At 38.6% G+C, this 25,390-nt stretch overlaps 4 protein-coding genes and 1 pseudogene across 5 annotated transcripts in view; 2 read left to right on the top strand and 3 right to left on the bottom strand.

The window, feature by feature from the left end:
* LOC104715471 overlaps positions 1 to 5,424 on the bottom strand; it is a 7,979-nt pseudogene extending 2,555 nt beyond the window's left edge.
* On the top strand, positions 6,588 to 8,624 carry LOC104711461 (plastidial pyruvate kinase 4, chloroplastic-like). Its single transcript, XM_019230172.1, is given in 3 exon segments — positions 6,588 to 6,841; positions 6,951 to 8,338; positions 8,341 to 8,624. Coding segments are annotated over 2 exon segments (1,569 nt in total). The 5' UTR covers positions 6,588 to 6,841; positions 6,951 to 6,987; the 3' UTR covers positions 8,559 to 8,624.
* On the bottom strand, positions 13,069 to 17,059 carry LOC104711462. Its single transcript, XM_010428164.1, has 5 exons — positions 16,716 to 17,059; positions 15,117 to 16,504; positions 14,768 to 14,866; positions 14,519 to 14,693; positions 13,069 to 14,079 (listed from the first exon to the last, which is right to left on the bottom strand). The coding sequence occupies exons 1-5, from the start codon at positions 16,993 to 16,995 to the stop codon at positions 13,232 to 13,234; spliced, it is 2,790 nt and encodes a 929-aa protein (XP_010426466.1). The 5' UTR covers positions 16,996 to 17,059; the 3' UTR covers positions 13,069 to 13,231.
* On the top strand, positions 18,516 to 21,539 carry LOC104711465 (serine carboxypeptidase-like 7). The gene is made up of 14 exons (XM_010428165.2): positions 18,516 to 18,691; positions 18,798 to 18,943; positions 19,342 to 19,418; positions 19,516 to 19,638; positions 19,731 to 19,833; positions 19,924 to 19,961; positions 20,062 to 20,163; positions 20,253 to 20,339; positions 20,451 to 20,519; positions 20,588 to 20,659; positions 20,744 to 20,862; positions 20,947 to 21,060; positions 21,158 to 21,203; positions 21,286 to 21,539. The coding sequence occupies exons 1-14, from the start codon at positions 18,543 to 18,545 to the stop codon at positions 21,364 to 21,366; spliced, it is 1,326 nt and encodes a 441-aa protein (XP_010426467.1). The 5' UTR covers positions 18,516 to 18,542; the 3' UTR covers positions 21,367 to 21,539.
* Positions 21,508 to 25,390, bottom strand: part of LOC104711463 (RNA-dependent RNA polymerase 6) — a 12,377-nt gene continuing 8,494 nt past the window's right edge. For both annotated transcript variants that reach the window (XM_019229277.1, XM_019229276.1), the window contains exons 3-4: positions 23,001 to 23,904; positions 21,508 to 22,590 (exon numbers count right to left, since the gene is read on the bottom strand). In XM_019229277.1, coding sequence (XP_019084822.1) covers positions 21,712 to 22,590; positions 23,001 to 23,904 — 1,783 coding nt within the window. In that variant the 3' untranslated portion in view covers positions 21,508 to 21,711. The remainder of the gene's footprint in view (positions 22,591 to 23,000; positions 23,905 to 25,390) is intronic.

Here is a 25,390-nt window from a genome sequence, read left to right on the forward strand (position 1 = left end):
CTGAATCTTTTGTGACTATCTGAAGACTAGAAATTATGGTCGCAAAATTGTGAGCTGTTTACAACGGATTTGATACTTTGTTTGTGTTTTTTATAAATGTAAATGGTCGCAAACTAGTTAAACAATTGCAATTCATTCGTGACTGTACACAAATTAATTTGAAAAAAAAAACCTGCCATTAAAATTAGATACCGAGTTTGAATGATTTTAAACAAAAAGACACAAATCATTCATGGATCCTATCTAGAAATAGTTCTAGTAGATAGAAATCTTAGAACACAACCCAAAAAATAGTTAGAGGCTTAAGAGTTAAATATTAACTTAAGTATGAGAGGTTGATACTGACAAAGGAGAAGGGGTTGTTGGTGAATTAGCTGGTGAAGTCACTGGTGAAGTAGCTGGTGAACTAGCTCCTGAAGTGTTTGTTGGTACAGGTGGGTTGACAGTAGCTGCTGTGGCTGGAGTAGTGATGTTGTTTGATGCTGGGGCGAGTGGCGCATGGGCTGCTCGTTGAGAATCCAAGAATTCTGCAACCCCGGGATCACTGGTCTTCAAGTAGGAGACGAGCATCTCCAAGGATGCAATTCGGTTTTGAGCATTGCGTTGCTCATCGTCACGTCGAGCATCTTCTCTGAGACGTCGAGCGTTTTCTTCTTCTTGATCAGCCAGCTTTCTCCGAGCAACTTGAAGTTGTTCTTGAATCTCTAAGAGTGAAGTAGGAGTAGAGTTTGGATGAGGAGCCTTTCTTTTCCCATTGCTGATTATGTCGGACAGACTTCCAAGTCCATAGGGGGTTCCCTTGGCATCTGTTACAGTAGACTAACACATAGAAAGAGTAGCTTGATTATTAAAAAACCAAATTAATGAAAATAAACAGAGATAAGCAAGTATCACTCTTAAGCATAAGTCAAAAGTAATGCAAGTTTCATTCGCAAGACAAACATAATGCAAGAACAAGAATCATGATTATAAGTTTTATGTCAAAATCTTACACAAAATCACATATACACGTATCACTCAATCAGATTATCAACTCATATAGAATCTTAAGCATCAGTCAAAAGTATATCAATCAAATCAGATACATAAGTTAGCTAAATAAGACAATCAACATAAAACAAAGAAATGTGAGTAGAAGTAATTACCTTCAGGAAAATGTCATCTTTTTCTTGAATGGGAAGGGTTGGGTGAGACGAGGGGTCTGTAGCATCAGAACCATCAACTTCCAGTTGAGAGATGACCTCTTCTATGTTCTTCTCATATTCTTCAACCACTTGTTTTGCCTTTTGATCAACAAAACTTCCATCTGGCTTTGTATGTGTTGCGACAAACACCTCTCCAAGCGATACAGGACGTCCCAGTTTTTCTTCCTACAATGGATAAGAAGAATGTTAAGTGTGGAAAATGAAATATTTAAATGAAAGAATTTTAGTTAGTTTAAAGCATTTACCAACTCTTGTTGAATTTGCAAGTAAGATTTCTGGCCGGATAGATGTTTGTGGAGTCCTAGACCGTCACGATCAGAATTACGGGCAAGGGATGCATTAGAACTCTTCTCCTTAGCTTCGGGTGTGTCCCAGTGCTCCCACATTCGTCTCCAAAGCGTTGGTTTGATCCAAATCGGTGGCTCAGTATACGTCTTTGCTTGGCTTACAATTCCTTTCATTCTTTTTTTTGCTATCTTCACAAATCCTTCTCTCACAAGCTCAGCAATCGCAACATCCCAGTTGTATTTCCCCTACACAGCACAACAATGTAAAGTAAGTGTCAATGATAGTTGACAGAAGACAAACTCATTAAGTTAGAATAGTAAAAAAAAAAAAAGAAATTTCAACATATTACCGCAAAGGATCTAAAATATCTCTCGCGTATGTTTAAGGGGGTAACCTTCCAGCTGAAATATGGACCATCAAACTTTCTTCTTAAAATCCCAGAAATAACACGAGATAGCTTTCCTTTGTCTCGTCCAAACCTGTTACATAAATATGAGAGTGCTAAGTTATAAAGTAGAAGACAATGTTCCATTCGGTAATATAATTCACATTTTATCAAAAAAAAAGATATTCAAATGATAAAATAAAAGAAAAAAATAATTTACCATATACTGTCAGTGTCGGGGATGGGAACCGGACTCAACAACGGTAGATGCTGTCGACCAGGAAGTGCAAGCAAAGCATCAAGCTGCTGTTGGAAGTCTTGATTCTCCAGATTCTGAGCCGGTGGTGGATGCTCTTGATCCTCCTGATTCTGAGGCGGCGGCGGTTGGAACCCTGGATTCTGAGGAGGCGGCTGTTGATACACCGGATGCTGAGGAGGCGACGGCTGAAACCCCAGATTTTGAAGCAGTGGTTGATATCCAAGATGAACCGGCGGTTGGTATCCCGGATTCTGAGTAGCCGGATGTTGATACGGCGGATCATGTGGTTGAGGTGGTGGTGGCTGCTGCATCTGGGAGTGGAGCTGATGTTGAAAGCCTTGGTGTTGGGGCTGAGGAGAAGGTTGTCGAGAGTACTGTTGCATCGTTGCCGGCCTATACTGAGATGGAAGCGAGGGTTGAGAGTGTTGGGAGTGTGTTGAAGTCATGTTGTTGGAGGAAGGGTTAGAGGACTGAGACGACGAAGCAAGATCTCGGCTTGGTCTCGAACCGCCGCCAGATTTACCAACGCCGCCAGATTTACCAACGCCGCCAGATCTACCAACACCGCCAGATCTTCCACCACGACCACCACCGGATTTAGAACCACGACCACCACCGGATTTCATCGCAGAAGATTTCAGAGAGTTAGGGTTTCGGAGATGTGAAAGGGAAATTGAGAAGAGAGAGTGAGTTTAGAGAAATCGAGAAGAAAGAGGGTTTGGGGAAAACATTAAAAGGGTTAGGGATTTAGGGTAATTTGGTTTGAGGGTTTGTGGTTTAATTTGATGGGGGGAATTATTAATGTGGGGGGAAAATAATTACCGCTTATTATTTCACGAAAATTATTAATGTGGACATGCTAATCTTCCATCCCGACAACATACCGTACGCTGGAAAATCGCTTATTGTCCACATAAGAACAACTTTCATGTTGAAATTTTGATTTAGTGAGATATCATAAGCCTCAACCCCATTATACCATAACTCCTTTAACTCATCGATTAATGGTTGGAGGAAAACATCAAGGCTGGCTCGTGGGTGGTTTGGTCCGGAGTTCAGAATCGTAAGAAATAAATACTCGCTGTTCATGCACATATCCGGAGGTAGGTTGTATGGAGTTAAGATCACAGGCCACAAAGAATGATTTTTGGAGACCCCAAATGGATTAAAACCATCTGTACATAACCCAAGGTAAACCTTTCGTGGCTCTTGCGTAAATGTNTTGCGCAAATGTGGGATGTAAATGTTGGAAATTCTTCCATTCAGGCGCATCAGATGGATGACACATTACTCCATCTTCTGAATCATGCTCAGCATGCCATCTCATTGATGATGCGGTCTTCTCTGATTGGTACATCCTCTTCAATCTATCTGCAATAGGTAGATACCACATACGACTGAAGGGTATTCTAGTTCTACCCCCACTAATTTTGTATATTGGCTTCCCACAGAACTTGCAATGCTCCAAATTCCCATCTTCTTTCCAAAAGAGCATACAATTCTCTATACATACATCAATTGTATGGTATGGCAATCCTATCTTTCGAACTAAAGTCTCTGTCTCGTAGTATGAACCAGTAGCTTGATTACCCTCTGGTAAAACCTCCGTAAACAATTCAGCCCAATCGTCCATGCATGCCTCAGACAAATTATTATCAACCTTGATGTTCATGAACCTAGACGCCAATGATAGTTGCGAATGACCTTCATGACATCCATCATAAAGTGGAGTATTTGCAGCATCTAACATGTCGTAGAACCGTTTCGCCTCTTCAGTGGGTTCTTCATGGATATGATCATATCCATGATCATATCCACTTTCATACTCATGATACTCATTAAAAGGCGTGGTACCATGAAATGCATCATTCACCATCTCAGCATATACATTTCCCTCAAATCCTATTGGCTGACTACCAGGTTGACTACCATGCTGACTACTAGTACTAGTATAATTTGTATTAGGATAATGACTACTGGTTCCTACCCCTAGCACGTCATAATCTTCACCATGTTCAGACCATACATAATAATTTGGCATAAATCCTTTACTATGCAAATGATTAGATATTGTCGTACCATGCAAAATAACATCGTTCTGACATTTTACGCAAGGACAGTAAAACCTACCTCCACTGTTTTGTGCTATAGGCTGGCTGTTTGCGAAATTCATGAACTGCTCCACCCCCGCCAAAAATTCTTTAGAGATATTATTTGTTCTTCCATCGATCCGATTATACATCCACTCTCGAGATGAATTCCACATATTTTTTTAACACTCTTTTTTTCTTTCCCTCTATAAAAAGACTCTTTTTTCTTTCCCTCTAAAAAACTCTTTTTTTATCTTCTCCTCTAAAAAAACTCTTTTTTTTTTCTTCTCCTCTAAAAAAACTCTTCTTTCTTACGTCTTTCTACATATACACTAATGGAAGTGATATGAATGGAAGGGTGAGAGCGATGTGATATATATACTATAAACTTTGCGACTCTTTTGCGACTGAAAAGAATACGTCGCAAATTACGACTCTTTTGTCACTTTCTAACCACATAATAGAGACATAATACGGGTCGCAAAAGTTCAGTACAAACGCAAACTTAAACATGTACCACGTTTTTTGCCGACATCACTGACTGACTTTTTTGCGACGCCTTTGCGACTACAAACAAAACAGTCACAAACTACGACTGGTTTATCACTCTTTTACCACATAATAGAGACAAAATAAAGGTCGCAAATGTTCAGTACAACCGCAAACTTTCACATTTCCCACGTTTTTTACCGACATCATTGACCGACTGATTTGTGACTACAAATGTTTAAGCAAACTAGAAGTGGCAAATCCGTCGTGATTTTCAGATAGTTTTGCGACTCTTATTACCGACTAAATCTTCAGTCTTTAATTCGTCATAAATTGCGATTATTTTGCGACTAAGAATTTATTGTCGAGACATTGTTCCAAAACAGTCGCATCATAGCAACACTTTTGGGACTGAAATTTGGTGTTGTACATGTGCGACTCCTTTATGTCTACTACTTTTGTCGTCGTTAGCCCGTCACAAAACTGTCATAAAACGGTCACAAAAGTTTATGACTAAAAATTCAGTCACATAAAATAGTCACAAATTACATGTTTTCGTGTAGTGCTTTTAGACAAAAACGATGTGGCCACGGCATCTTTGGTCGGAACAAGCAATAATATCTGTATGAGCAACTCGTCACAAAACGAACTGATTCTGTCTTCACAAACTCTCTTCTGAATTTTCCGAGGACGTTCGGCTTCTGCCATACTTCAAAACTTTAACCCTAGACCTTGGTTACTTCTCGTGTCTCTCTCTTTGCAAATTAAAAGTATATTTACTTTCCTAGATTAAAAGATTCATTTACTTTTCTTTCTCAAGAAAAAAAAAGGAAAGAAAGATTTATTTCCTTTTACTTTTCTTAGGCTAAATAATTAGGTTAACCATAAATTTATAAAAATTCATAATCCTGACATTATTATTAATACACTATAAAAATACTAAATAAAATTAAATTGTTTTCTGGATTATTTCTAGAATAACTAACTATAGTTGTATGTCTTAACTAAGTAACAAAAATATGTATATTTCCAAAATTATACTCCTCCATTTCATGAAGAGTCTTAAATATTTTTCTTTTGTTTCACAAAGAGTGTCACTCTATAATTCCAACACAAAATTTACTAATAAAAAATCAAATATAACCTTATTATTTTAGCTTATTAATTGCAAAGAGAATTAAATAAAATGTAATATAGAAGGACACAAGATATATTTTATACATCTCTTTTTGATATGTTGGAATGACAGTCAAGTTTTAATGACTTTAAATATTATATAGATTTACGTTGTCAAAACATCAAATTTTAGAAACCCAATTGGCCGTTTTCAAAAGAAAAAAAAAAGAAAAAGAGAAAAAAAAAACTCAATTGGGAAAGTGAGACCGGTCTGATCTGGTTTACTAAATTTGATGGTTGAACTTCTATAACCGGCTGGCTTATACCTTACACACATTGTTACCGTTGCTATTTGCTCTCACTAGTCGCGCTCTATATATATACCACACACCGTTGATAATAGTGATGAGGTTCGATTTCAAAGCTCATGAAACGCATCAATGTCGGTCTCCGTCTTCTCCATTTTCCAGTCCACTCCAGGATCATTATGGAAGATTTACGCTACAATTCGTCTGTGTGTGTTAAACTTATGAGAGCTTATGCCTCTCTAAAAGATGTGGTATCAGCACGCAAAGTGTTCGAGGAAATTCCTGAGAGAAACGTAATCATCATCGTTAATGTTATGATCAGAAGCTATGTGAATAATGGGTTTTACCGTGAAGGTATTCAAGTGTTTGGGAAGATGCAAGTCTTGTTACGTTATTTGTTTCTTCTCATAGAAGGTTTTTTTGGGGTTTTGTTTCTCAGGCGATCCAATTAATTGATATGGTGGGAATCGATTCAAGCCACTTGTTGAGAGGCAAGATCCTTTGCTTCTTCAGCAGTTCTCTCATGAACAACCAGCATAGGACTACTACTTGTTCCGAGAATCTCTGGAATCAATGGAGAAACTAATGTGGCTAGTGTTATCGTCTTATCGATAAACTAAATGCTCTACAGTCACATGATGTGACTCACATCTATTAGTAGCAGAGAAGTGGAATGCTTCTCAACTTCATTTATGTGACAGGTCTAGATTTATAAACATTGTTAACCAATAACCATTATTTATATATCCATCTGCATTACTAATTCTTCGGCTTTGCTATCGCCTAACTTCCTAATACTATTTGTTGCAGGAAATATCTGGAATGTGCAACAAACTTAGTTCATTATATGGCTTTGAGGTCCCTGGAGATTGAGCAGCTCAACAGCCACCTAGCTTCCCTTGGTCTGTTAATTTTAGACAACAACAACCTGGATGTTCTTGCCAGCCTTAACGCTTCTATTAATCTGCTGATGAACTCTTCGTACAATGATCAAAACGCTGTGACAGAATCTTGGACTAAAGCATATCCCAAGAGCAAAATTACTAAGAAAAATGATAAAGGGAAGGTATCATCATACAAAGAGTCATTACTGGGTAAAGTTTGTGAAGGAAGAAGTACTCATATCATGGTAACTGTTGGTGAAGAAGCAACTTTGAGTGAAACATTTATAACCGATATTGTAAAAGCTGGCACTTCCATTATACGTATAAACTGTGCACATGGAGATCCGAGCATATGGGGTGAAATCATCAAAAGAGTTAGAAGAGCTTCTCAGATGCTAGAGATGCCATGTCGAGTTCATATGGATTTAGCTGGACCAAAACTGAGAACTGGTACCTTAAAACCTGGTCCCTGTGTGATGAAAGTTTCACCAAAGAAAGATGCTTATGGAAATATTGTTTCTCCTGCTCTGGTATGGCTCTCTCTCACAGGAACAGAACCTCCTGCTCATTTTTCTCCTGATGCTACTATATCTGTCCAGGACCAAGATTTTCTTGCTGGTCTCCAAATTGGTGATTCTGTAAGACTACGTGACGCTAGAGGGAGAAAGAGGAGACTTAGAATCTCAAAAGAGTTTCATGTTTTCTCAAGTACAGGGTTTGTGGCTGAATGTTTTGATACTGCTTACATTGAGTCGGGAACTGAGTTATACATCAAGGGAAAGAAAGTTGGACGAGTAGTAGATGTTCCTCCGAAGGAATCTTTTGTAAGGCTCAAAGTGGGAGATTTACTAGTCATAACCCGAGAAGGATCGCTCGATGAACCTTCAGTAACTGCTCCAGGATCATATAGTTTAACTTGTCCTTCCGGTTATTTGTTTGACTCAGTCAAGCCTGGTGAAACCATTGGTTTTGATGATGGCAAAATATGGGGAGTAATCGAAGGAACAAGCCCTTCAGAGGTAGTTGTCTCCATCACTCATGCTGGTCCAAAAGGTACAAAACTAGGATCAGAGAAGTCCATCAACATTCCGCAGAGCGATATCCGTTTCAAAGGCCTTACGTCAAAAGATATCAAAGATCTTGATTATGTAGCTTCACATGTTGACATGGTTGGCATTTCTTTCATACGCGATGTTCATGATATTACCGTTCTAAGGCAAGAACTGAAGAAAAGGAAACTAGATGATCTTGGTATTGTGCTAAAGATTGAAACGAAAAGTGGATTCAAGAATTTGTCATTGATTCTGTTAGAGGCAAGAAGTGTTCGAATCCTTTGGGAGTTATGATAGCTCGAGGTGATCTTGCAGTGGAATGTGGATGGGAGAGATTGGCTAGTATACAGGAGGAGATTATAGGTATCTGTAAAGCTGCTCGTGTACCGGTAATTATGGCAACTCAGGTTCTGGAATCACTTGTAAAATCCGGGGTTCCAACTCGAGCTGAGATCACAGATGCTGCAAATGCCAAAAGGTAAAATATTTTGCACCAAACATGATCCTCTGGTTAAGACTTACAGTTTCTTCTTTATGTCTAATTTTGGATTTTGAACAAAGGCAAGAATGTCGTTGAAGCTGTATCTATGTTGGATACTATTCTTCACACGAAGCTTATGTATAAGAAACCTGACTCTGAAAACCCCCATTGCTCTGCTTCTCACTAGTCATTATTACAAAGACAAGTTGTAGTTTTTTTTGGCAAGTTCATGAAGTGGAGGCGTCCGGATAAATCCTGGTTCAATAGCAGGTCGGTCTTCTGGTGATGTTACAGTTTCGAACTAAGGATTTGGACCGGTTCGCCATGTGCCTGCATTGCAATGTCTCTATACTTATTAGTACAGATATGTGTATGCATCTTGGCCATGTTCCGTACATCAGATTATTTTAACTGGTTAACTCTCTAATATGATGTGATCATCATTGGGCCAAGTCAATAAACATAGTTGATTGTTTAAAATTCTTTTACTTGTAAGTTTTATAAGCTACTTACATGGATTCAATATAAAAAATGCTCAACTTTTAAAAGATTTTTCTTTATATGCAAGAAAGAAGAAATGTTTGATATGGTATGTACCAAGTTTTCTATGTGACAACAAAAGTCCAACGTTGAGAAGCTTAGCATCAAATACTACGATTGGTTTATAGTAAAACCTAATTTACTATAAAAAGTAAATTATAAAACCTAATTTACTTTAAAAAGTAAACAATTAATTAATTAAACGCTTAATGTNAAAAAAAAAAAAAAAAAAAAAAAAGCAAAAGGAGTCCAGGTGATTTTTTAGGGGTTCAAAAAAAGGAAAAGCAGAGTTGAGGCTAAAGTCTCTCTATAAATACTATAGTAGTAGTATACATTGTTTGTCAACACAACAACAGTCGCAACAGGCAAAAACACGAGAAAACCCTAAACTCTCAGTTTTGTAATTTGATCGTCTCTCTCTCTTTGGTTTGTAACTCAATCGATCGTCTCTCTCGAAAACATCGATCAATAACAATGGGGGGATTGAAGAGGAAAATAGATACAGAGAAGAAGATAGAGGGGAAACAACCACGGGCTGTTACATTCTCGAAACGTCGTAAGGGCCTTTTCAGCAAAGCGTCGGAGCTTTGTCTCCGACGCTCAGATCGCAATCTTAGCTACTCCGGTTTCTGCTAATTCACACAACTCTTTCTACACTTTTGGACACTCGTCTGTGGATAGCGTTGTCGCTGCTTTCCTCGCTGATCAGACTCCGACACGGGATGATGTCGATGATGAAAAATTAGGGTTTTGGTGGGAAGACGAGAGTCTCGCCAATTCGGATAATCCCGAGGAACTGGCTGACGCGATTGAATCAATGAAGAGGATGTTACAAGATCTCAAGGAGTTGAAAGATAATAATATGCAGAGAGATCATCAATACGTACTAGTGGATGACGTGGTGGAGAAGGACAACAACAACAATGCTTCTTCTTTAGGTGTAGGGATTGAATACTTTGATTCTGAGGTTGAGACTCAATCTCAGGCTTTGCCAATGATCGATTACGTGGGTGAAGGATGCAGCAACCAAGGCCTGGACTTTGATCAAATATATGATTCTGAGGTTCATGAGACTCAATCTCAAGCTATGCCCATGTTTGATTTGGACGACGACGAGTTCTTCTCTTCTGATTTCTTCAATGATTTTGATATTGATGCTCTATATGCATAAGTCTCTCACACGTCTACAACCTTTCTCATGACTACTAATTTGTATTCTCTGTATTTCTCTGCACTGCACTGTAATCTCTATTGTACTCTCTGTATTTCTCTGCACTCAACTGTAATCTGTAATCTCTATCTGTTCTTTACGATATTTGTTTTAGGGGTTAATCTAAAATGTATTTAGGATATGATTCTGAATAATATAATCCAAGAGTACTTTTAGCTTTCTTTTCACTCTTGTTTTCCCAAACTGTGATAAAACGCACTCCAAAGGATGCTCGAGAGTGTCAGCAATGAAAGTACACTCCATACACAAACTGATCAACTTCTTTCCAAAAAAGCTCAACTTATATCGTCTTTCACTTGAACATAACAACCACAATCTGAAGACTTTTATATCCATACGACTCTTTTAGACTTTTATAGCCTCTTTAGAACTATCTACTGAGAGCAGAGACATTTTCTCTTTTTCTGTTGCTGTAAACAATATCTTACGGTCAGGTCAGTGACATATATTTCAATTGGTCTGAACGAAATTTATGGAATTGTAATGTTGCAGTGAAACGGCTTCTAAAGAAACAGAGTTGTGGTACCTGATCCTTCATCTCTGCCATTGCTAGCATCTGCAGGATCAAATAGTATCTATAAAATGATGGTGACAGGATATAATCAAAGCAAACAGAATATGTTTGTAGCAAAAAAAGCACTTGCATCGAAAGCCACACATTTAGGTTCATGCATTGCCTAATATAAATAGAATCTGAGAGCTGTTTTTAGACAAGCCCGTTGCTAGATGTTTCAGTACCATTTGGCTTAATCTCCATTTTTCATTGTGAATTCATGAGCGGAACTGTCAATCCTCGAATCAAAAGGGTTGTAAGAACAACGGATGCCCACCTGCAACCACACAACAAATCTTATGAAAACACAATATACATAGATGATCTAACATAAAAGATGGTCAAGTTTGGCAAGTCAAACAACATTTCAAGACCGTCTTTATCCAGTAACAAGAATGTGATCTCAACACAACCTCCAAAACAAGAGAGCTTTTGGAGCATTTGGGGATTTCTTACCAGTTCAAGCATGAGAACAAATGCACATTGTCAATTATTTGCTGAAAACCATCGAAATGGACCAAAGAATCAATAGCAGTGTATTTGGCTTCAGAGACAAATGTGAAGAAGAGCTTCTGAGATGCTGAGAGAGAATCATCGAGCTGGTAAAGGATCTCTGGTGAAGAAAAGAGCCGTAATTTGGCTTCTCTTCACGACAATTACCACGAAGAATGATGCCGCTACAAGATGGTTAGTAGCAGCCAGCATTGAACAAGGATCTGAGGGATAGAGTGCGTCTCAAGGCCATTACAGAATCTACTCAAAATATTCCCATAACAAACATGGGAATGATCCACATCCGTGTCCAATGTTTGGGGAGCATTAAGCCTTCAAAACCTACGATTGTATCACACTGTGATGATGCTCGAAATTAAGAAATCAGTCACAACCAACCACAAGAACATAATACTTGTTATATATATCGAAAACACTGTTAATGATACCTCTACTGCAATCCAGAAAGTCAATCCTGTTAGAAGTGTGAAGATGAATGATGTATCAGCCATTGTAAGATCAGTGAACCATAGTGCACCGCCTGTTTTAAAGGATGCTACTTTCTCTGCCATTTTATTGATCTGGGGAGCAAAGAAATATTACTGGGATGAAGCCCCTAATGAAATACGAAGAAATCACATGCCTGAACAGATTACGAAGCATCATAGAGTTTCTTACTGTTAGGCCGATGCAGCAAAACGCCCAACTCTGTAACCCTAAAATAATGCCCGCAAAAAACAAAGAATACGAGTACCACTATAGAGACCACCACAACCTATATCATCAAAAACAAGACAACAGTTAGGTTGATATGAATAAGCATGCTAGATGCTACTAATATGAAATTACCATGAAAGAGCTTAGCTGCAGTGCAGAGTATCATGCAAGAGGTTCTGTCGTCACAGTAAGCTGCATTTACATGCAAATTCTACACAGTTCATAGGATAGTTCGCAAGAAACATTCCGTACAAAATCATTTACATTTCAAACACTCAACTCTGAGCCTAGATTGAACCACTGAACATACAGAGACGATTTAAATAACACACATGTAACACAAAATTCAAGACCGTATGTTACATAGTAACAAAAAAGTGATCCCAACACAACATCCAAGGTCTACATGATTCTTAAGTGTGTGTGGCCATAACTTGCAAGTTGACCAACACAAAACGCAAGAGCTGTGTGGATTTATTACCAGTTTAAGCCTGTCAATGTATGCACATTGTTTATTATCTGTTGGACAACATCAAAATGGACCACACGATTAATAGCAGCATCAGAAACTTTGATGACTGTAGTTGTCTGCAAAAGTGCAACGCCACATGTTCCACCACCGAATCTATAGTAGCTCCAGCAACACCATTCACATTTGAGCCTGGAACATGAGAAGTCGAGATAGAGCAAGAATAGATAGAATTAATTTTAATTATAATTTTCAAGAGTAATTTTCGTAATTTTAATTTTGTCAAGAGAAATGTTCGTAATTATAATTTTCAATGACCTGAAACAGAGGGAACAGTAAAGTGTATATATTATTATCATTATCATGTGTGATACCTGTCAATACATTTAGTTTGAGTGGGTTTCAAAATAAAATGTCTTTTTGTAGAAGATAAAACGAATTGAAGTTGAAAACGATGTAAAGAAAAAAAAAAAAATATATATATATATATATATATGAAAACTAGACTATTCTTTGAAAATTATCAATACCACACCACGCAGTTTCATCCCTTATCATACACAAACGTTTTCATAACGGCGTTCATGTTATTATTCTACAAATCCTTTTTATTTATATACAAACAAGATCCATTGAAGGATCGAAACTTCTAATCCAAGGAAGTTCCACTACTCAATCATCCTTGAGGACATGTTCCCAGTCCGAGGCCGGGCTCTCGTAGCCTTTTCCGGATGTAGATGGTTCTGTATCAACGCCGCATGTCTCTATCTGAGAATTTGCAGGTACTGTTAACATCGAAGCTGACCAGAGATGATCACGCACTCGTTGCTGGTCACTCTCTAAATCTGGATCCATATCTAAGCTGTTGAGAGATTTCTGCACTTGTTCAGCTTCCCGGCGTTTCAGTATCTGGAATCTATTCATAACGTCACCCACATGACTGCTTCTACCAATATTAGCCATCTCCGGAGCTTCTGGATTCTCCTCCTGGTCACCCATTATTATTGTCTCTGCGCAGTTTTGAGTCTTGAGTTTGCGATTTGTTTCCTGCTGGTTAAGAATCTGAAACCGGTCCATAACATCAATGTCTGAATCTGGGAACTTCTGAGACTTGAGTTTGCGCTCTGTTTCCTGCTGCTTCAGAATCTGAAACCGGTCTATAACATCATTATGTTTGTTCTCTGTAGTGGATGCAGGGGATGGCTGCTGTATCGCATCCGGTATCTTTCCAGAGGCTGCATCATCATCAGGCCTTATGTTTCCATCAATGGTGTGTTCTAAACCACCCGCAAAGCTTCTGGAGATAAGCGATAATACCGCATCCACAGGGTCTGAGTTGAATCTAGAGCTTTGTGGGGCATCATGACTCATTGTTACTACATTTTTCCCACAATTGCTTCCATGTTTGATGATCGATTCAGTTGTCTCCTGCTCTGCATTTGCAGCGTTCATGATGGGAACCGATTTCTGGGGGTTAAGAGAAGGTTCCTGCATAAGGGTTCCTGCACCTGCAGAGATCTCTGGGATCGAAAGCAAGAACATGAATGGTTAAAACATAGGTAAAACAAATACCTTTGAAAATTATTCGCAAAATGCGCAAGGTCAGCATTTCTAATACTATATCCTAAGCATGACTAAACAACCGTTTAGCCCATGTTTAAATTTGGTACGCCAAAGTTGACCTATAACCGGGTTAAATCCGATCCATAAAACCACCGCCTGCCAATCTCAGAGAAAGATACAAAACTGATCTACAGATGATTTACATATTTTCGTAAAGGACACGAGAGAAACAGCATCCTAATCACCTCTACTGTCATTTTTAGTGTTTAACTGCATGTGGATCACTTATAAGCAAATTAACCATAGCAGTAGCATCGATTATGGAGAAAATGCACTTGCAATGCTAGTCACTAATAATATCAGACAGATGAGACGGTTAGTTTGAAAGTTACCAACCTTTATCGTTAGGTTTAAGATTACCAATCTCATTCTTGATCCGATGATACCGAGCCATGCACGTTGTGGAACATAAGGCAGCTTCAGTTTCGAGCCAGAGGTTCTTGTACAAGAGAGTTTGTGGGTGGTTTTCTTCACCATCAGGAAAGTTGGAAGCAAGTATGTTCTTAATACTCTGCAAAGTTAATATTCAGTAGACAAGACTTAACAATTGATGCAGATGCACACAAATACTATGTAGGTAGATACCTGGGTCATCTCATTCTTATCCACCGGTTCTTTGATGCCTAGGCTGTCTAGTGGCTTGACACTAAACCCTTGAAAGCCTTTAGCAACTGCCTTTGCAGCCTGAACATGGACACCGTTAAACAACCAACAGAAAACAAGAACAAGCAATGTGTTTCATTTTAATAAAAACCAAATAGGTCGGGAACATGGCACAAATAAAGACTTTACGCTCATGTGAATATTCTAGTTATCACAAGTGGTGCTCTAGATCATAAATACATTATTATCTCATAGAGTTTGCAAATTGTTTTTTTCTTAACTCCTAGCTGCGCTATAAATCACAAAATGCCGGGTCAAAACTGTAGCATACCTCAGGAATGTCAACCACGTTGGGACAGGTAACATGCACAGCTTGATTTGGAAGTGACGCTTCCCCTGCGGTTGGCTTATTATCAGTAATTTTCTTCAAGCACTTAGTGAGATTATCTACTACTTTCTCAAGGTTCTCAAGTTGCTCGAGCTTCAGCCAGCTTCCATTGTTAAAGCATTCATAAACAAGCACTTCTGACAGATTATGCATGGCATTAACCACGGAAGAAACTCTTGGAGAAGACGTCGGAGATGGGAAATCTTCTCGATCGCATAAGTGTCTTTCAGGTGATCTGCCAGTAGAGACATCATCTGCAATAGATCTACCACTCAAATCGAGACCTAGATCTGTCAACAACCTCGTCTTCTTATCTCTATTCATTATATCAAATGTTTGTTCCTGGAGCTTACAAGACTTTTGGTCGGCGGGAACATCTTCACTAGGTTGATTAGTACTACATTCGAAAGGGGGTTTATAGTTGACAGCTGATTGAGCATTCTCACTATCCGCTTTCACTGCACCACGTGACTCACTTCCCATAGAAAACATCGTGGGAGCTGAAGGTCCCTCAGAAGACACCACGAAGTGGCTCCAAGATCGAGACTCGTCACAATTTAAATCTTCAATTGCGTTCTTCAAGGAGCTCTCAGAAACACCATTCTCACTGTCAGCAACCAAAGTATAAGGCCTCTGATAAAGAGAGGAGACACCACTACCTTCCACTTTATCCTTAATCAGTGACATCGAGGAATTGATATTAGATGGTAGCGGGTGGGAAGATCGCGTACTTGCCAAACCTTGCGAGCCAACTAGATCTAGATTCTCGGGCAAAGGCTTAACATGACCAGTAGCTTCACCATATCCAAGCAACACATCAAAGTTAACCGGTTCAATCGAAGAACCACGCAAGCTGGATTGAGCTCGTAAGATATCCTCAGGCGCATGACTACAAACATCACTGTTGCTCGGGAACGATCCTCCATCTCCTAAACGAATCCCGGTCTGACTTCTATCAAAGACAGCTTGTGTTTCCAAATTACAATCTGTAACAAACCCGTTAGGCTCCACACGAAAACCAGGGACAAGATTCATAGTTTCAGGTCTTGTATCTGAGCCAGGAAAGTAATATCCAGGACGGTTCTCATCAACACCAGAAGACGTGATAGGAGTAAAGAAAGGTTCCTGATGAGGAATTCGGATTAGCATATCTGCATAAGAAGACACAGGAGCTAACGTAGCTGAGTTATTATAGCTAGGCAACAAGTTCAAATGTAGCCTCTCAGTGGGATGTGACACAAAATCAGATGTTGATTCCCTTGAAGAGTAAAATCCACACGCTGATAACATGTCTTTATAAGAAGAATCTTCACCCCTGTTACCATAATTTCCTGCAAAATACAATACACACTTAACTACTCATGCTCCATTCAATTCAGTACACTACAAGATCATTATCATATCCTAAACATGACGAGTAAAGATTCTAAAATCGAACTTAGCTATCAACACAAGATCAAACCCAAACGAAGTCTCATCAAATCCACAGTTAAACCCCAAATTTGTCTAAAAAAAAAAAAAAAAGGGGATTTCGAATCGTACCAGGTCGAGTACTAGTCTCAGCGTAAAACGATGAAGAAGGAGTCTGAGAGCGAGAATTATCACGATACGTTGGGTTATTAGACCAATCAGCGGTCGATCGTTGATAAGAGCCATGATAAATCATCGGATCAATCAATTCTGGGGTTGGATCATAGGAATCATTAACCGGAGTTCTTGTCAGAAACGGCGGCGCAGAAGCTGGAGGATGGGGAGACGGAGAAGAGAGCCAAAACGGGTACGGTACTCCAGAGGAACCTCCATAGCCAAATCCATCGGCCATCGTTTTCTCACCAAACAAAAACGAGGAAGAGAGAGAGACTGGTGAAGGAANAAAAAAAAAAAAAAAAAAGTGAAGCTGCAGCTAAAACTATAAGTGTTAATAAATAAATGTCAAAGTTTAGCTTCTTAATGGGCCTTTTAATGATCTAAAGGAAAGCCCTATAATTTATCTGTAATTATCTAAAGAAATGAAAGAAAATAAAAAACATAAGTTTAGTTGATTAATTGTAATCACAGATTAATATAAAATGCAGATAAGTTCCGGAATGAGTAACGTTTATCAACTTAGATCATTCTTTATTTGTTTCATATCAAAGTTTTCGGGCTAAGTTTCCAGTTTATCTGGCGTTGTATATTATGTTTGGTGGCATGATTAATAAAACTCCAATTGACCCAAAAAAAATATATATATTATTCATTTGATATATTTTCCTAATCTTATAAAGAAATTACATTTTTAAAATTTTACATCTACAGTCAATTAGTAAAAATAAGTAAGGTAAAAAGACAAAGTTACACTTACATGTTGATGTTGGGTTACTTCATCAATTTTGATGATCCATACTCCATAGGTTTTTCAAGCTCACAACTCTCGCTCGTCACCCTTCCTCTCTTATATACACTCTACTAGACTACTACTGTCATAAGACTATCCTCGTTAGTGTGTTTCTTAGTTGTTTCTTAAGGCAATTTTTAATAATAAAAAGGATAGAAGAAACTTTGTTAAGAGAAAAAAAAAATTTTGTTGATTATTGGTAGAACCAAGTTAAAGTGTTTCTTAGTAATAAATATAGTAAAATAATAATTAATAACTTAAAATATTCAAAATTATTTTATATATCATAGAAACATATTTTAATAATAAAAATATAAAATAACATACAACATTTAAAATTAAAACACAAAATATTAAAAAATAAAAACATAACATACAACATGAAGAGAGAACACACGAAAATGAAAGAGAAATGCCAAAAAAATTTAGCCCATTAATTTCATTTCACCATTCATATCGCGCCACCTGTCCACTAAGAAACGTTTATTTTGGTCCTAAAATTAGAAACGTTTTTTTCAATCCTTAGCTTATATTTCATTAATAATTAATTTTTATACCTAAGAAATTTCCTAAGAAACATCTAAGGACTACCAATGAGGATAGTCTAAGTTATAACTCATAACTGAAAAACAACAACAACCTCTTCGGCCTTCTTCTGTAAATTACACCCTTTTTTTTTTTTTTTTTTGCTTTCTCTCTATTTCAAAATCAATATCTTCACCTAAAAAGCTCAATAACTAACAGTCTAACAACGACAAAAAAATATTCGATACTAAGAAACTGTTGTCCTAGAGTCGGAAGACGTACGGATTAAGGCCACGAAACCAAGAGAGACAAAAGTGATACACGGTACGTAATCTTTTTTTTTTCTTTCATAAGAAAATGTGTTTAGACAATTCTATTTTTAGGGGCCTTTTGTTAATTTATTCTTTTGATTACTACTATAAAGGGTTAAAATAATTAACTTCAAGGCATTATCATTGAAAAAACGAATGGCTAACGACTACGTTTCCTCCTCTGTTCAGCTTCTTCTTCTTCTTACTCTCCTTATCTTCTTCTATAGTCAGCGTGCTGATTCTGCCTCTATCGTCAAGTTTCTCCCTGGTTTTGATGGTCCTCTTCCCTTTGAGCTCGAAACCGGGTTTGTTCTTTTCTTCTTCCTCGTGTGAATTGATATATAATCTTAGTGTTTTGAGATTACTCTAATACTAGTGTGTGTATGAATATGATTCTTTAATTTGTGAAAGGTATATTGGTGTTGGTGAGGAAGAGGAAGTGCAACTTTTTTACTATTTCATCAAGTCTGAGAGGAATCCAGAAGAAGATCCTCTTCTTCTTTGGTTAAGTGGAGGACCTGGCTGCTCTTCTATCTCTGGTCTTCTTTATGAGAATGGTTATTATATCTTCAACGTTAATTCTTTCTACTCATCTTATACAGAATAATAACACATGTGTTAAAGCAATAACTAAATGAAATGATAAGATCACAGAGAGAGTGTTAGAAAACGATGTGTAAATAAATAACACACATCTCTCTGTTTTTTTTTTTTTTTTTTAACTTAGAAAGCATTGGATCTCGTGTACTTTTCCAAACTGCCAAAGATGCCTTCTTTCATGCGTTTTCACATTTTAGATTAGACAAAAACACACCCTGAAGCATTAAAATATCACAATAAGGACAAAGAGCAAAATCAGCTGTTCCAGTTTGTGGTCCAATCTTTTCTCACAAGTAACTGGAGTTCAGATTGGTTTCTTGATCCCCACGTGCTCAAATCCACATGTTTGAATCAGGGCCTGTGACTGTGAAGCGTGAGGTTTACAATGGAACTCTTCCTTCTTTGGTCTCTACAACATATTCATGGACTAAGGTAGAACAATGTGTTTGTACGTACTCATATTACGATCTCAAACCCAATGGTAAAATACTTTCGTCGTTTTAAGTTGTGCATCGTTTTTGTTTCTCAGGTTTCGAGTATAATATATTTGGATCAGCCTGTTGGAACTGGCTTCTCCTACTCAAGAACTCAACTTGTTAATAAACCTAGTGATTCAGGAGAAGCCAAGAGGATCCATGAGTTTCTTTACAAGGTCAAAAGACTACCACAATTCTTTCTTGAAACATATCATCTTCATTATGCATAGATCCCTTTAGAATTATTTAATTATTGGTAGTTGTGCAGTGGCTAGGTAAGCATCAAGAGTTTCTCTCCAACCCTTTCTATGTCGGTGGAGATTCTTATTCCGGTAAGGTCATCCCGGCACTCGTTCAAGAAGTCTCAAAAGGTATGAGCCATCTTCTTTTTTGCATATCAATCTCCAAACCCTTTCCTTTGAATCTCGTTTCTTTATCAAACTATAAGCACTTTGATGCAGGAAATTATATATGTTGCGAACCTCCGATAAATCTTCAGGTTCGGTTGTATTTGTTGCTTCTTCTATATAATATACTTTATGGAGCGTTAAAAATTGATAGATTTCGTCCTTGGTACGTACGTACACTGACAAAAACAGGGCTATGTTCTTGGAAACCCGTCCACAGAAAGTGGAAATGATAAAAACCATCGTATTCCATATGCTCATGGAATGGCACTGATCTCAGATGAACTCTATGAAGTAGGAAACACATGACATGCTTTTGTTTTCTATCCCCACACAGTGAAAGTCGATTACAAAGCAGTTCAAAACTCTTCTTTTCTTTGCAGTCAATGAAGAGAATATGCAAAGGAGAATATATAAATGTTGATCCACGTAACACAGAATGCTTGAAACTCGTGGAAGAGTATGAAAAGGTATACACACACTCACACACTCTTGGAAAATTTAGTTGATGTTATTATGTACTGTCGTCTACCTAGTAAAGCTGATCTTTAATATTCAGACTTTTGTGGTTATATTTATAGTGCATTGACAGAATAAACCAACCACTTATACTAACGCCAAACTGTGAAGAGACATCTCTTGATTGCTATGTAAGTAATCCATCTTGCCTTCTTTAAACCATTGAGAAAAAAAGTTTTTAACAAGGTTGCGTTTACAGGCGTATCGATCTTTGTTAACAACCTACTGGGCCAATGACGAGAGTGTGCATAGAGCTCTTCATGTCAATAAGGTATTATACATGAAAAAATGTCAATATATTCAGGTTATTGGTAACAAAGTGTCAAACTGTTTAGGAGGATATATGATATTGCAGGGGAGTATAGGGGAATGGGTGCGTTGTAACTGGGAGATACCATACACTCATGACATTAAAAGCAGTGTACCGTACCATATGAATAACAGCATCGATGGCTATCATTCTCTCATCTTCAGGTCAGATTTTTAATTATAACCTCTTCCTTTTGAAGAAGTGCTTCAGGATTCAAGACTTATTTGTGGTTTTTTTGGGGTGGACAGTGGTGACCACGACATGATGGTGCCTTTCCTTGGAACGCAAGCTTGGATTAGGTCTCTTAATTATTCTATCATTGATGACTGGAGACCTTGGATGATAGGCGATCAGATCGCGGGGTATTGCTACCATTTGTGTACTAATTTATTTATAGGATGAACTCAATCTACGGTTTGTTTGAGCTCATTCATTAGACTCGCGTTTTCTTTGTTGTAGATACACGAGGACTTATGCCAATAAGATGACATTTGCTACAATCAAAGCAAGTCTTTTTTCCTCTACTGAATATTTACTCAATGTTTTGACATTATATTTCTTAATTGATTTGTGGGCTTTAATTATAGGGAGGAGGACACACACCAGAGTATAAACCAGAGGAGAGTTATATCATGTTCCAAAGATGGATCAGTGGACAGCCTCTCTAACATGAAACCAGAGTTGCTATTCATAAAGCGATTCTACATTTCTTGAAAAATGTAGAACTCTGCCTCCATGTTATATAGAATGTAAAGTTACTATATTCAGAAACTAATAATTATGTATTGATAACTAGTACTATCCACCCATGTAATAAAATTGAAATGAAATTTTAGTAGAATACATAACCACAAAACAACGGCAAACAGTTGAGCTGTTTAAATCCTGAATTCATCACACACAAAGTTTCCAGAGTAGTACATTCAAAACTAGCTTATATATATATATATTGAGTATCTGTGAATTTCCACAGATACATGGCAGAGTGGCCTTACGGCTTCGAACATTACCTTTTAGAGACGTTGAGCAAGAAACTTGGCCAAAGAATCAACAGGCTTGGCTGAGTCGATATTTCCCATTTCCCGTGACCGGATTTTGATTCTTGCAAGATAATCAGCTGCAATCCAAGCAAAACTCAGCATCACCGCATGACTAGACGACTCATCTGGATCTTGCAGCTCTAAAGACTTCTTCACCCACTCGGGATGGTAAGTGACATGATACCAAGCTGAAGCCTTCTTCTCATACAAGATGTTTTTTTCCTCATCGCTGAGATTTTCCTGGTCCGGGATTGTTTCCTCGAATACTTTTCTGAACTCCTTTTTGAGGGAGTTATAAGAATGCTTCAATCTTTCTTTCAATTCCCCTTGTTTCTTACTAGCGTATTTCGGCATCGACCAGATATGGCCCGTCACAATCTCTTCCTCTTTCTGGACCTTGTATTGCCCAAGAAGACCAATGAGCTGCCCGTCGTAAGAACATTTGTGACCCCATGCCTCGGGGATCAAGTCTGCAAATCCCGGTAACTCGAGATCAGTGTCATAAGGGATGTCACTTGGATCTGGGATTTCTTCTGACGAAGCTTCTGCATCTTCATCATACACTTCTTTCACACGTCTGTAAAGCCGACCTAAGATTTTGTTCGACTTGTAAGTTTGGTAGTCTTCTTTTCCCATGAAATCTGGGTAGAGTTTTGGTTTTAGGTGGAAGGGCATTGACACAATTTTCCCCGTCTTCGGGAAATCAACTGCAGTGGCAGCTAATTCTGCCAGCAGCATACATTCTTCGTCCATGGCTCCATACTCACTTCTATCAGCATGAACGACGTGTGCATTGCAAATTGTACCCAAATGCTCATTTGCCATGTTTCTAGCAAAGAAATCTATTATATCCTGTAACAAAAGAATTACCCAAGACTTGTTTTGCAGGCTACAAGAAAATAAATTAAACAAAGAATTGACAGACGCTAGCATCATGATACTGCAATTGATAATAGCTAAACAGTCACAGTTAGGCATGCCGAAAAATTAAATCAGAATCAACAATATATGACGAAATTTTCTTATATGTCATCATCTTAGCTCCTGCAGGATGGACACAGAATGCTGTTAAGTGTTAATAACCCATACCATGCAATCCATGAGCTCAGAAGCAAGCACAAATAATCAATACAAGCATCCAAAAACAAACTATCCAGCACTTTCAGAAAAATCAGAGAGTTATACTGGAATCACCTATCCATCTTATCTCAAGCGTCATCATTTCAGCTTAAACGGAATAAAAGTGGGAAGTAGATATTGACCTGGTGGTTGACAGCACGGCCTAAACTCTTCTCTTCAGCTGCATCATAATGCATGGCCGGAAAGCTTTTTTTGCTGGGAGGGATGAGTTTCTGATCCCAAGCCACAAAGTACAGGTCCCCGTCAAGGTCACTGCCAGAAGCTTCGTTTGTATGGGGCCTATCACCTTTCTGAGGGAAAATAAGGCAGTCATACATGTGATGCAGCTGGGGTACATCAACAGCTTCTAAAATCCTTACATCCCCTGGGTGAAGACAAGGATTCTTGGCAATGGCTACATAGCCTTTAACTACTTGCAGATCTGTCTTTGTCTCCTTAAAACGAGACCCATGTTTGGAGAAACAATTTTCTATAGACGGTTTTGAGACTTGGATAAAGCATTGGCCCTGTTCAAGTATCCCTGCTTCGTCAAGGCAACCCATTAGCCACCTTCCTGAAGTAACAAAAATACGTGATTTTTCTCTGAGACCCCAGAGTTGTGCAATTCTGACTGAAGACAACATTCCACGTAGATGTGGCTCAGTTTTTGGTTTGAAACCTGCACTTAGCATGATAGCTGCAGTGTTTCCCTGTTCAGCACATGATGCTGTGAGAACTTCAAATGCAACATCTGTATCATCAAGGATGCGGTTCAGTTTACAGAGCATGGATTCCTGCATATCCCAGAATATTTCATCCGGAACACCTAGTACAGAAAGGAGAGTAATTATCTGCCGATTTAAGAATCCAGGTTGAAACCTCGTCCAGGAACAGATCTCCAAGATAGTATGTTTGGAATTGAACTTCTTCATACTGTCTCGAAGGGCTAGCCGGATTCCATCACCTTTTGATGGCCAACGAGCAACAACTCCTTTGAAACCTGCGTAACGTATCTGATAAGCACAAGGGGTGTAGTGCACATCCAACCTAAGTTTCTCCATTACTTCGTCAGCGAGGTCAGGTGTGATTGTACCAATTCCATCAGAGAAAACATACCCATTTCTCTCAATGTCTGGAAGCTCGGTGTCAACCTCGTGAAGCATGACATCTACAGTGGCATATGTGGAGGAGAAGCACAGTCCCATCCTAGCAGCACATTTTGCCACATTCTTGTCTTTAAACTTCCCCATCCATGTTTTTATATCTGACACTCTTGTTTTCCCGTCTTCAGCAAAGAACCAAGCAGAGCGGTCTCTCAGTTGATTGGCTGAGAATGCTAGAAAACTATATTTTCTACCACATAGTTTAAACCCATCGGTTAATATGCTCTTCACTCTTTTGAAAACGTAAGTCTTCTGAGAGAAAGAGCTTGATGTCAGATCCTTCACAATAGGAGCAACAAAGTAAGAGAGAACATTCGAATTTATGGTCTGCATACTTTCATCCATGAAAGTTACGCGCAAAAATCTTTCAGCAACAGCTTTGTATTTCCTAAGTACCCTGTTGGAGAGCTCAACTTCTGGGGGTAGGCAATGGGCTCTGGTTGGGGTAATCACTAACCTTCTGATCTCAGAGATATCCTCAGATTGTTCATGACTCCCTAAAAGCTTTGGATTTTTCTGAATCCATTCCTGAACAAGCTTCAACCTCTTGTACGCATCAAAAACTGGTTTTTTATAGGTACAGAGATGCTTGAGAGAAGCTATATTGACATCTCTGGGTTGGTTTCTGAGAAGATCAAAGAAACGCTCAGTCAACTGAAACTGGTTAAAAACCCCTCTGTGCAATACCGAGTTCACTAGAAACATGATCTCAAAGGAGATTCCTTCCTTGTGATGAATGCAGAAGAAATGATCCGACACAGGCTCCCCAAAACAAGGCTCATCACGGATCCGAGGAGGCCACCTCACACGTTCCTCTTGCACCCTCCGCATCCTTAGATAATCTAAAGCTGTTGTCAATTTCTTCTCATACCGAGGAGATATGAGCACTCTATACGAAAGACATCGACCAATCGCCCCAACTTGAGTGAAATCAGTGGTACGGATCCAAGGGTCATCATCATCCAAGAGATCGAAAGGAACAGTCTCATAAATGTCATCATCCGCAGTTCTGTACCAGACACGGGGTGACGAAGCCAGCTGCAAAAGAAGCACAAAGCCATGCAAATCCTTATACTGCCTAACCGTTCTTATGTCTCTCACCAACAACTCCAACTTATAATCACAATTTATCACAGCATGCATCACTGCGTCCTTGAAAGAGAACGCAGTGCTCTTCCTGAAGCAAAACTTGCAAGTGTTGTCAAAAGGATCTACAAGGAAATCAACACCTTCAGCTCTCCAAGAAACAAGAAACTCATCCCGGGAAACCAAAGTCCCAATCTCGATCGAAACACCAGTCAACTTATAAGGTGTAGTCGTTCTTCTTCTCTGGTTAAGTGTATATGGGTTCTTAGGCCCCAAGCTGACTT

This window comes from Camelina sativa, chromosome 9 (assembly GCF_000633955.1).
Source record: "Camelina sativa cultivar DH55 chromosome 9, Cs, whole genome shotgun sequence".
Lineage (NCBI taxonomy): Eukaryota > Viridiplantae > Streptophyta > Magnoliopsida > Brassicales > Brassicaceae > Camelina > Camelina sativa.